The sequence below is a fragment of the Emys orbicularis genome, chromosome 3, assembly GCF_028017835.1.
Source record: "Emys orbicularis isolate rEmyOrb1 chromosome 3, rEmyOrb1.hap1, whole genome shotgun sequence".
NCBI lineage: Eukaryota > Metazoa > Chordata > Testudines > Emydidae > Emys > Emys orbicularis.
In genome coordinates this window covers 115,894,192-115,905,838 of record NC_088685.1, presented here as the reverse complement: position 1 = coordinate 115,905,838, position 11,647 = coordinate 115,894,192, and the positions used below count along the sequence as shown (strand labels likewise).

General features: G+C 44.7%; 1 protein-coding gene across 1 annotated transcript; it reads left to right on the top strand.

Moving 5' to 3' along the window:
- The first annotated feature begins 473 nt into the window (after nucleotides 1-473).
- Nucleotides 474-11,416, top strand: ZC3H12D (zinc finger CCCH-type containing 12D). The gene is made up of 5 exons (XM_065402050.1): nucleotides 474-775; nucleotides 5,675-5,814; nucleotides 6,999-7,233; nucleotides 9,564-9,670; nucleotides 10,344-11,416. The coding sequence occupies exons 1-5, from the start codon at nucleotides 474-476 to the stop codon at nucleotides 11,414-11,416; spliced, it is 1,857 nt and encodes a 618-aa protein (XP_065258122.1).
- The last annotated feature ends 231 nt before the right edge of the window (nucleotides 11,417-11,647 follow it).

Genomic DNA, 11,647 nt, shown 5'->3' with positions numbered 1-11,647 from the left:
ACCACACTGAGCAAATTGAAAATCCCCAGTTATGTTTTATTCTAAGTGATTTCCTGTGAGATGAGACTAGTGTGATGCCTATCTTCAACCACTCTCCCCAAGAAGCTAACAAAAACTGGATGCTCTACAGCGGTGCTTTTCTAATCAGAATGGAGCAGAAGAATGTCCATTGTGCCTGAGGAAAAGCTGGGGCACCCTCTTAAGCCAGAAGGGACCTAATAAGACTGGCCTCTTGTACAGGTGTCACTGTATACTGAACGTGTGTGAGAGAGGCAGCAGTTCCTTGGCTACCACATTTAACTGTATTATTTAAAATCTTTCCCCCCCTCTAAAGCTGATGCCAGCTAAAAGCAGCTGAGAGAACAAAAGCATTAAGTAAAAGGAACAGAGAAGCCTGCTGAGACTGGCCCTGGCAGGTTCACATCCTGCAGACTGGTAACCGCCCAGGCCCAGAGGAAGTACCTGCTGCACAGATGGAAGCGCACCTGGGCAAGATAGAGTTTTTCTGCAAGCTGGGGTATGGCAAACAGGACATCTGCAAAGTGCTGGAAAATCTGGGCCAAGGGGCCCTGGAGGATGATGTGCTGAAAGAGTTGATTCGGGTAGGTAGCAGGCCTGTGGCTCAGGAGAGGCAGGCCCAGCATCCTCTCCCAAAACTTGTCCCCCGTGGGTCGTGTAGCAGTCCGGCAGTGCCCAAGCAGCCAGAAGAGGTGGCAAGCGATTCTTCCAGTCACTTGAGACCTATCGTGATCGATGGCAGCAACATTGCTATGAGGTACGTGTCTTTCCATCTTGATACCTACAGGGGATCTCCATTTCTCAGTAAGTTTTGTATTTGAATCCAGCCTGAAGTTGTGCTCTCCTTTATGTAAGAAGCACACAAGATGCTTGGGGAGCGATATCTCATATCTCTGTTCATGGGGCTGTAGCTTATATCATGGACCTGCTCTCTCTCAGTATCAAGCGCTGATTTTTAAAACAATTATCACCTCTGACCACCATTTTGAAACTAACTCTTAGTCTCTACTGTCTGTAGCAATATGTTTCACCAGCCTTCTCTTCACTTTAATTCCTAAGTGAGGTCTTGCTACCTCTACACACAAGTATCCAGGAGATCTAAATCAATATGCTGAGGCATTGGCAGGACAAGCTGGATGACCAGATAAAGTAATTAAAGTGTTTACTGTAATACTGTACTTAAAAATCAGATTCATTTGTATAAGCCCAGATAAGCAGCAGCACAGTATTTCAGGTGATTGAATCTTGTATTAGTTACTTCCTGTACTGTTTTTGCTATTTTGTCTGAATTGTAAATCAGGTGACCATGACTCGGTGAAGAGTCTTAACTGCCCTGAGAAGCAGAGAGCAGTTAAAATGGGGAAATGTGGATTTTGGTTTTTGGTTTTGCCAAAACCTCACTCATCATCATTTTGGTTTTGCAAGCACAACCCCAAAACGTCCCTGGCTTGTGTGTTTTGGTTTTGATTAGTGGTTTATAGGAATATGGACTATATTACATTTTCCAAGTGTTTATCAGCTCACTTGTGACACAAGGAGTCACTATCACAGCTGGGTTACAACACAGGTGTGCATAGGCCCACCTGCAAACCACAAGACCATCCTTCTTTGCAGGACCCCGTGATGGAATTAAACCGCAGCTCTATAATTCAGAGCTCTCCATGGTCTATTGTGTGCATCATCTTTTACTTCAGAGATCACCAGATAGGGCATGTTCAAACCCGTGATGCTATGGCTGTAGGTGCAGTAGATGGTTTTGGCTGCCATGTTGCTTCTATTTTGAGCTTTGGGGCCATATACCCAAAATGGGTTTCCAATAAGCCATCCATGCTCCAGCCATTTCAAAGGAAGTCTCCAGTGTATTTCTGTAGAGGAAGGAATTACAGCAAGACAAGACAATGAGATGCAATAGATCAGGCTATTGGATTATTACATGGCTGGCATCCTGTCTTGGCATTCTTAAACCTTTCACATAAAGGAACTGTAAGTTGTTTTCAATTTCCACGTTTTCATGTCTAATAAGTTCTCTTTCCTCCTGCTTCTTTTTAATTGCCTCCATTACAAGACCAAAACTTTACAGCTCCTCCCAACCAACCATCACTCTCTGGCTTTGGGGATATCTCCAGGAAGTTTGTGATAAGAGTAAAAACTAGTTGGAATAACTGAGAAAGTTACTGCCTTCCCAAGAATGTAATTTCACATTGAACAAGGAGAGAGATGGCAGGAGCGGCTTTCCTTTAGGGAAAGCCTTTCTGTATTGCAGATAAATGGAGTTTAACATTGTGGCCTGTGTGAAGTGTAATGGGTGCCATAGGTTCTCACTTTCTTCTAATTCTAGTGCAGGAGAGTCTGTATTTCATGACTACCCCAGACTCAAGCAGGACAGCTGCTCCTCTCAACACAGGAAAGAAATACCCATTGACTCCCTATTGTAAGAACGTTGGGGATGGGGGGGGGGGGGGAGAGAAGACACAGGCAAGTTATAACACGTGGAAGAAACTGGCAAAAGGCTACATTCTGGAAATGTGGTTGCCCAAGTGGAGAAGAGCATTTCTGTTTCTGTTTTGGGATTAATGTGTGTTGAGTATTTCATAGTCAGTACTCGAGAGTCACTGGGGAGAAGGGGGCATTTTAAAAAGACTTATGCAAAACAAAAGGGATGCTTTATTCCTCCATCCCAGAATTGTCCCTGGGATTGCTTAAGCAATGTGAGCCTCCCCAGGAGACCAAACCTCACTGTATGACAAAGGCTGTTGAAGGCTCTTCAACCTAACAATGGTATAACAAAAATCCAATGGCTGGAAGTTGAAGCTAGACAAATTCAGACTAGAAATAAGATGCAAATTTTTTTTAGAGGGTAATTAGCCATTTTACCAAGGGCTGTGGCGGAATCTCCATCAATAGCAATTTCTAAATCAAGATTGGATGTGTTTCTAAAAAGTATGCTCTAGTTCAAATGGGATTCAATTCAGGAAGTTTGGTTTGTATTATACAGGAGGTTAGTCTAGCTCAGTGGTTCTCAACCAGGGATACGCAGAGGTCTTCCAGGGGGTACATCCACTCATCTAGGTATCTGCCTAATTTTACAACAGGCTACAGAAAAAGCACTAGCAAAGTCAGTACTAAAATTTCATACAGCCAATAACTTGTTTATACTGCTTTAAATACTTTACACTGAAATGTAAGTACAATATTTATATTCCAATTGATTTATTTTATAAATTAAAATGAGAAAGTAAGCAATGTTTCAGTAATAGTGTGCTGTGACACTTTGTATTTTTATGTCTGATTTTGTAAGCAAGTAGTTTTTAAGTGAGGTGTAACGCAAGACAAATCAGACTCCTGAAACAGGTACTGTAGTCTGGAAAGGTTGAGAACCACTGGTCTAAATGATCCCAGTGGTCCCTTCTGGCCTTAGAATCTGTGAAAATTAATTAGATCACTGGATGGCCCTAGAAGGTGCTTTTAGTGAAAACACTCCCAGTGATGCTGGAAAAGGGGCTTTGACATCCTAGCATGTTGGTGACAAACTTCATTGGTACATAGTACAGAAAGATTGTGTGGTCTAGTGGATAGGGCACTTTACTGAAATCAAGCCATCTCTATATATGGTGGAGGGAAATTACATTTCTTTGTCTCATCTCCCAAACTTGAGTAGGATGGTTGAAAAACAGTTTGCATCCCCGTCTCTAATAGAGTCACAAACTACATTAACCATGAGCTAGAGTGCCTGGGGAGAGGAGATCTACAGCAGAGCTCCTGCTGGCAGGGTTGTTAAAACAACAAACATATCCCTGCCCACTTGAAAAGGGAACTGCCAGAATCCTACCAGCTGCAAGCCTATTAAAATGAAAAAAGGTTATGTAGTTTAGTATGCACAGGTGTGTCTAGCAATATTCAACTGCCAGGTGGAGGGAGGCATTCTGGGCAGTTCAGCCCTGACTTCTGGCTCTATTTTGTTTTGTTTCACTGTAATAACATCACTGCTTATCCAGTACTAATCCTTAGAGCTTTTCATCCACAGAGCCACAAGCACTTTACAAAGGTGGCTAAGTATTATTATTATACTCGCTGTGCCAAACACAAACTCCTGAGGTCTGATTCTCTTTGCATCTGCATTGGTAAATCCAGCGTGACTGTTAAAATCAGTGGCGGTACATGGCCATAACCGTGGTGTAAGTGAATGGGGAAGTAGGCACCTGGTATTAGAGGCATATAACCAGAGCTCCTTCAAAGGCAGCTGGGTGGCTCCCCTAAATTCCATTCCATAAAATTCCATTTTATCATTTTGGGATAATTAATCATTTCACTACTGCACTTATGATTCAGCATAAAATGATACTTTCCCTGCCTTTGTTAGTTCAGATGATGAATGTACTCGGTATCTGTGACAGTAATTATAGAAACATTTCTAACCTATCTAGTCTGTCACTACAGATGGGTGCAGATGCAGAGCCATAATGACAGACTAATAATTAATGTGTGTATTCTGCAGTGTTGAAAGCACTAGTATGATTGTGGAGATATGATCTAGAGAGTTCAAAGTACACAAGTGAGGCTGCTGTAGATAGCGTGGGTGTGGGTATGTTTTTCCATTTCAGGATCGTGGAGTAGGGTTCAATCTGTGTGTGATGATTACTATATCTGAAACCACTACACTTATTTCCTTGTGCAGCGATGGTTAAGAGCAACAAAATTACTTTCCTCAATGTACTGTTTGTAATCAAATTTAGACAAGCCATAATGACAAACAACAAGAACTTTATGGGGCAGGGTAAAGAAATTGAACAAGACTATAGCCCCTTACAGGCTCTCTCAGACATTATTTCCCTAGGCTATCCTGATTGATGCTGAATTTTAGCTGATTTCCATAACTGGGTTTGCTACAACAGAGATCATTGCCTCTGGCCTGGGCAGGCAAAAATCCAACAACCTGGACCAGATTAAGGTGGTCTAGGGCACAGGGTCTCCTATTTTCCCATCCCCATATGGTGGTCCTGTCCCCTCCTGGGGAGTCATTGGCAGGGAGCACCTATACATGCTATCTGCTGGGATGGTGGTGGGGATTTCCAGTCATGTGTCCTGCCTCTCAAAGAGTCAGCTGGAGAAGAGTGACCTGCAGGCACCCTGGCCGCCATCTTAACATAGCACAGCAAGAGAATAGGGCCTAAGAAGTTTTATTTCTGAGGAGAAAATTGCCGCTTTGTGATTCAGCTCCCACCATGAGCACTTTCTGTTCAGACCACCAGCCTAGACAGTAAGGGGAGTCCAGAACAGCCCAACGTGGACTAAAGTGAATCCAACCTTTATATCCCAGGTCCATCTCTACATGGAGGCTGAGATGGTCAGCGTGGAGGAGTGAGTGAGTGACTCCCCAATTACGTCTGCCCTTGAAGTCTAGTGTGCAGGAGCACTTGTTCTTGAAAACATCCCAGTTCTGGTGCAAATAAAAAGTCACTTGTTCCATTAGAAGATGTATTTGAAGGTGTCCAGCTGGGGCTCTCTGCTCAATATGTAAAGGTGGCTTCCATGGCTATCATTAAGAGGTGCTAGTGCTGATGGTGTGATTACTTTGTATTACTAATTCAGCTTCCGAGAGCTGCATGAATCTCTTCCTGAATCTTAACCTATTTCTCTCTCTCTTTTCTGGTTGCAGCCATGGGAACAAAGAAGTGTTCTCATGCCGGGGGATTCAGCTGGCAGTGGACTGGTTCAGGGAGAGAGGCCACAAAGACATCAAGGTCTTTGTCCCATCGTGGAGAAAGGAAGCACCACGATTTGACAGCCCCATTACAGGTAGACAGGGTGTTCCAAGAATAATCTGAAATATATTATAAATTAACCTTAACTCTAGCAACGCTGTACCTCTATCATGTCATGTAAAGGGTAGGTATTCGGGACTTGAGGAGTCTGATGCAATTCTTTCCTGGAGAGAAAGCAGCATAATGGAAGCAGACAGCAAGGCACACCTTTCAGGGTGCTTCAGGGATGAATCCGTGGCCGCATATACACTTTGCGTGACAGAAATCAGAATCTTTTACTTCAAAAGCACAGACCTCTGCCAGTTGAGCTAAAGGAGAATGAATCTGTGGTATAGCTGTCAGCTGTATTACTGGAGGGTGACATTTCTCCAGCAGCCGTTAGTTGCAACACACAAACAGCAGCCAATCCACAACCATTTTCTGTTATGTCATTACCAATATAGCACTTACGGTGTAAAATATAAAAAACATGTCAGCCAAAGCCAATGTCAGAGAGCAGAGAAGAAATGAGTGTACAAAAATGAATCAGCAGAAACACTGAGCTTACTGTTGTGCTGCTGCTTCTAGATAAGGAGTAAGACCCACTTGGAAGAGCGAAAAGAAATAAAATTGCTGTTACAGGTGAAATTGTGTGCATAGCCCTAATGTTTACAGAGCCAACAGCGGGAATGACTGAAAATAAGCCATGTAGCCTGTTATCTGTTAAGAACGGATTTTGAACCACCCAGACATTTTCTGTTGTTTGTAATTCAATAGCCACAGTCTCAGGTATGTAAATTGGCTACCTCCCAAAGAGGCTTGTTCAATGGCAGGTTCTCACATGGGATGATTTGGGGAGCGCCGTTAGCTCCCGCTGCAGTCGGTGGGAGTTGTAGGTGCTCAGCACAGCTCAAGATCACATCCTAATTGTCCTTTAAGACCAAGATTTAAAAAAAAAAAATAGACCTCTAAGGCTAGGCTCCTGAGTCCATATTTAAACACCTATATAAATTACCTAATTTATAAGTTTGTTGCGTTCTCATCAGCTCTCGCTGATGCCAATGGTTCAGTGCCCCTGGAAAAAAAAAATTCACACCATTCACTGAGTCTCCTGAGTCTGTATTTAGGTACCTAAAAACCCTTATTATTTTTAAGGTGTTTTTAGATTCTTAAAGGACTCCAACACGTGCTTGATAGGTGCTAATCACTAATTTTCTTCTCTCTTGTTTTTGTTTTCAGATCAGCACATTCTTGATGAGCTTGCAAAGCAAACCATTCTCGTGTACACTCCATCCCGCAAGGTGAAAGGCAGGCGGGTGGTCTGCTATGATGATCGCTATATAATTAAAGTGGCCCATGAGAAAGATGGGGTGATTGTTTCCAATGACAACTACCGGGACCTCCAGAGTGAGAATCCTGAGTGGAAGTGGTTCATCGAGCAACGGCTACTCATGTACTCCTTTGTCAGTGACAAGTAGGGGACAAGTCTTTACTTTGGTTTAAATACTTGAATGCTGTGGGCCAAATTCAACCCAGCCATAAGTGCAACGTTGATGTCAAAGGGAGCAGGTGTATTTTTAAGAGTCTGCTGGGGGGGTCCTGTCTTTAGTATATTCTTCCCCACCTCTGGTCTCAACGGTCCTGTGTAACTCCTCGAGGAACTTGTCTATATCAGGGTGACTGAAAGGTGATCTAGGACCCATGTTGCTCCTAGACCCCTGCTAATGCAGAGAATAAGAGATATGAGATGAAGATAGGCCTCTCTCCCACTGTCACAGCACTATAACATTTATTTTGGACAGAGATACAATGAAATTGATATCTGGCAACAGGGAGGCATTTGGGTGCTTGGCACTATGTCTAATATCCCTGCTGGGCTAGGAGTGAGTTAAACTATCCCCTCCCTTTGTGAGTAATTCTTTCCCCTCCATTTTCAAATCCTCCTGTACAGTAATCATCCTTCTAGCTACAGCAGAGAGGGGCCAGGATCTGCAATTAGATCCTGGTCTCCCACATGACTGATCTCATTGGAGGATGCTACTGACAGTTTTGCATTCATCATAGATATCTTATGAATCTGAGTGGTGTGTAGATCATTCCCAATTTTGTATGTCTTTCTCTGGCCCTGAAAAGGTTGTTACTCAGTCAACTGGTCCAGGCCTTTATTTAGCTGGTCAATGTGCACTGACACGACGTTTTCATTCACACTGATGGCCTAGCGAACAAGCCTCTCGAGATGTGGTACGCTCAAATGAATTTACCTTTGATAGATCAGAGTGCTTGTAGTTCTCAGCCACCCAAAACTGCACTAAAATACTTGGCAATGCATTTAAGGTAATGGTTGCTTAATACCCTTACTTATCAGCATAATGGGACTCAAAGGTCAGATCTGTTCTCTCTCTAACAGCCAGGTTACTTCCCTGGTTACTAATAGGTATCAAACATTTACATAACATTTCTCCTTTTCCCTTGTTTTCCTTTCCCATTCACAAGTCTGTCACAACATTTTCACAACCTTCACTTAAAAAAAAATTAAAATATGTCTAGCTATTTTTGCCAAGCACATTTGGAGAATTTCACATAAGGACAGACCTGCTCATCTCTAAGAGACGCTTCAGATCTCAGCTGCTGGTTCCATTACACCCAGAGATTGGGAATTAAATGTCCACGCTCATTCATGTGCCCCCACCCCACCAACCATTTGTTGCTATCTCACGTAACTGTGTCCACCAACAGACCAGAAAGAGCAATGGCCAATCAGCATTTGTTGAGAGCTGTGTGGGCTAGTGCTCTGAACAAAGGATGAGGAGACAGGAGCTGCTCAGTTTCTAATCCACTTGCTGACTCTGACAACTTCTGTAGCCTAAACCGGTCAGTTAGCTTCTCTCACTCTGTTTCACCAGCCAGCTAGTCCCTCACAGAGGTGTTGAGGGGATGAATTTGTTTATGACTATAAAAGTACTAATTGTTATTGACATTCCTGCTGTGATGGCTCTTCCTAAAACATCACATTCAGATGATGGGCAGGGGAATTAGTACTCCAACTCGCCATGCTTCTAGGACTTACATAACACAATATCACGGCATGCAGAGGCTCATAGGTAGGTCTGGTATTCAACCAAGGCTTAGTGCTAGGTCTTAAAAATCCATGTGTTCTTGTATGCAGTGCATGTGTGTTGCACAGGATGATGAAGTAAATGGCAGAGTGATGAGGCATCAGCCTTCACTCTGATTTCACTGGTGGATTTGAGTCTGCCAACTCCTACTATTTTAAAATATGTATATATTGTAGAGTTGGGGTGGCCAAACACAGATCATAGTGCTGCGAACATGGAGGTGCACACGGAGTTTGGGCAGACATCAACATGTCACTTTCTGTTGCTTCAAAAGTATCATACAGGGCCTGATACTGCAAAATTCAAAGCCAGTGCCTGGCCAACATAATGCCAACCCTCTCTCTCCACAGCTTGAGATTCCAGCACTGATACTAGAACCTCTGGCAAGGGGAGGAGCTCTATGAACTTGCAGTACTGTACCTGTAGGGCTGGTCAGCTAAAGAGCACTATTTCCCTCCCAGAAAGAGTGTGGTTGCAGCTCAGAGATCTAAGATGCAAGAGAATGCGAATTTTTAGTGCATCCCTCCTCCTTTTGATAGGGATTGTGTAAATGTTACAAGGCTTTTCTGTCATAACTGTGCACAATAAATGATTAAAAAAATAAAGACCCCAAAGGAGAATGTAAGTGAAATGCAGCACTTCACAAAGGGATGTCTATTGAGTGACTAATGCTCTTTTTGGGTTTCAGGTTTATGCCTCCTGATGACCCGCTAGGCCGTCATGGACCTACTCTTTACAATTTCCTCAGCAAAAAGCCAGTGCTTCCTTTAACTAGATGGCAGCCCTGTCCTTATGGTAGGTTTTCTTTAACTTGACACAGTGATGCCAGCCTGTTTTTCTTCTGGAGCTCCTTGCCGCAGCTGCAGGTCAAGGGCACTCCGCCCCCCGCTGTTGAAGCAAGGTCACGGAGGTCCAGTAAAGTCACAGATGCTGTGACTTTGCTGACCTCTGTGACTAAAATGTATTCTTCCTAGGCCCTGATTCCATGGGTGCTCTGGGGCTGGAGCATCCCCAGGAAAAAAATAGTGGGTGCTCAGCACCCACCAGCAGCCCCACTGATCAGGTTCTCCCCCTCTCCCCAGTGCCTCCTGCCCGCCGCAATCAGCTGTTCAGCAGCATGCAGGAGGCACTGGGGAGGAGAGGGCACAGCACGCTCAGGGCAGGGGGTGGGAAGAAGGGGGTGGGGTCTTGGGGAAAGGGTGGAGTGGGAGCAGGGCTGGGGGTGGAGCATGGGTCGAGCACCCCCGGCGAAAGTGGAAAGTTGGCACCTCTGGTATCCTTAGTAATAGCAAATTGCACTTCCCCTATCTCACAGCGGTGTTGAGGATAAATACATTAAAGACTGTGAGGTGCTCAAATACTATGGTGAGGGGTGCCCTCTAAGTACCTAAAATAGATACATTAATATTTGTCTGATACTTTAATGCCCCACTCCTACCTCTCAGCTCATTGTTTTGTTTTCTTTCAGGCAAAAAATGCACATATGGCAGTAAGTGCAAATTTTCCCACCCCGAACGACAGTATCAAGCTCAGCTGTCAGTGGCTGATGAGCTCCGAGCCAAAACAAAGGCCTCGTCTCAAAGCTTGGGGACAGAGGAAGAAAAGTTGAAGGCTGCCCCAACTACAACCCAAGGAGGGAATGCATCCCACAGCGCTTGCATAGAAAGGCTGCAGGAATCCAGTGGTGCTACAGGCGGCAGCAGCAGCTCCACTCAGAGCTTTGCAACGGATTGGTTCCATTCCACGCAACAGGAAAGGACCTACACTGAGCATTCAGCTAGAGCCTGGGGAGACAGGCCCTTGTGTAAGCTGGAACCCGAACAAAATGTATTACAGCAAGACCTACAGAGAGAGCAAAGGCTCATGGAAAAGCAGCTCTCTGCATTATCCCTCAGGGACAAGATGTATAGTGCAAATAGGCTGGCAGACACCTCTGAGAGAGGGGATGCAAAGGACAGTACCCATCAATGCTGTAATCTTAGACACAATCACAGTCACAATCTATATGCAACTCATCACAACCATAGTTTGGACTGCATGTGCTTACAACAGTGCGAGCTGCCTTCTCATCTTTGTAGGCACCCAGCTCGCTCTAGACCTGAGCACCGCGGCAATGTGCAAATGTTAGCAGTGCAGAGTCAGAGAATCCAATACATTGTGGACAGATCTCAGTCCACACAAGGCCTGCAGGCCCAACAGCAAGTCACACGCTCTGTCAGGTCTCCTCCGAATGGCCCATTTCCCTACAGCAAACGCGAAGATGGACAATACCAAAGGCATTTGCAGAATCAGCCTCCCATTCAGCCATTTTTGTTAGATCCCCACAAGGGTCCCGGCTCCTTCAGCTACTCACCCACTTCTCATAGCGAGTATCTCCCGAATCATGCTCCAGAACCACTTGCTGGAGAGCGAGCGCACATCCGCAGCGTGCTCTGCTCCGTCTTCCCATACGATGAAGTGGATCGAGTTATGTTCTTGTACCCTGATCTTAAGGATATGGCTAGTTTAATTTTACTAATTCAAAGACACAGGCTCTTATGAAGTGGAGGAGACTCTCCTCACATCAGTCCCCCAAAAGAAAACCAAAAACCAAGAGACTTTGCCAGCTGGGGCCAGGCGTCCAAAGTTGTTTCCAGCTCTGCCAGTGACTCACTGTGTAGCCTTGGGCAAGTCAGTTAGACTCAAATGGTGGCAGGCAGCCACTGGCCCCAGCAGGCGATGGTAAGGAGCTGCACCACCCATGGAGGGATCCTGGGGAGGGACTGTGCCTCG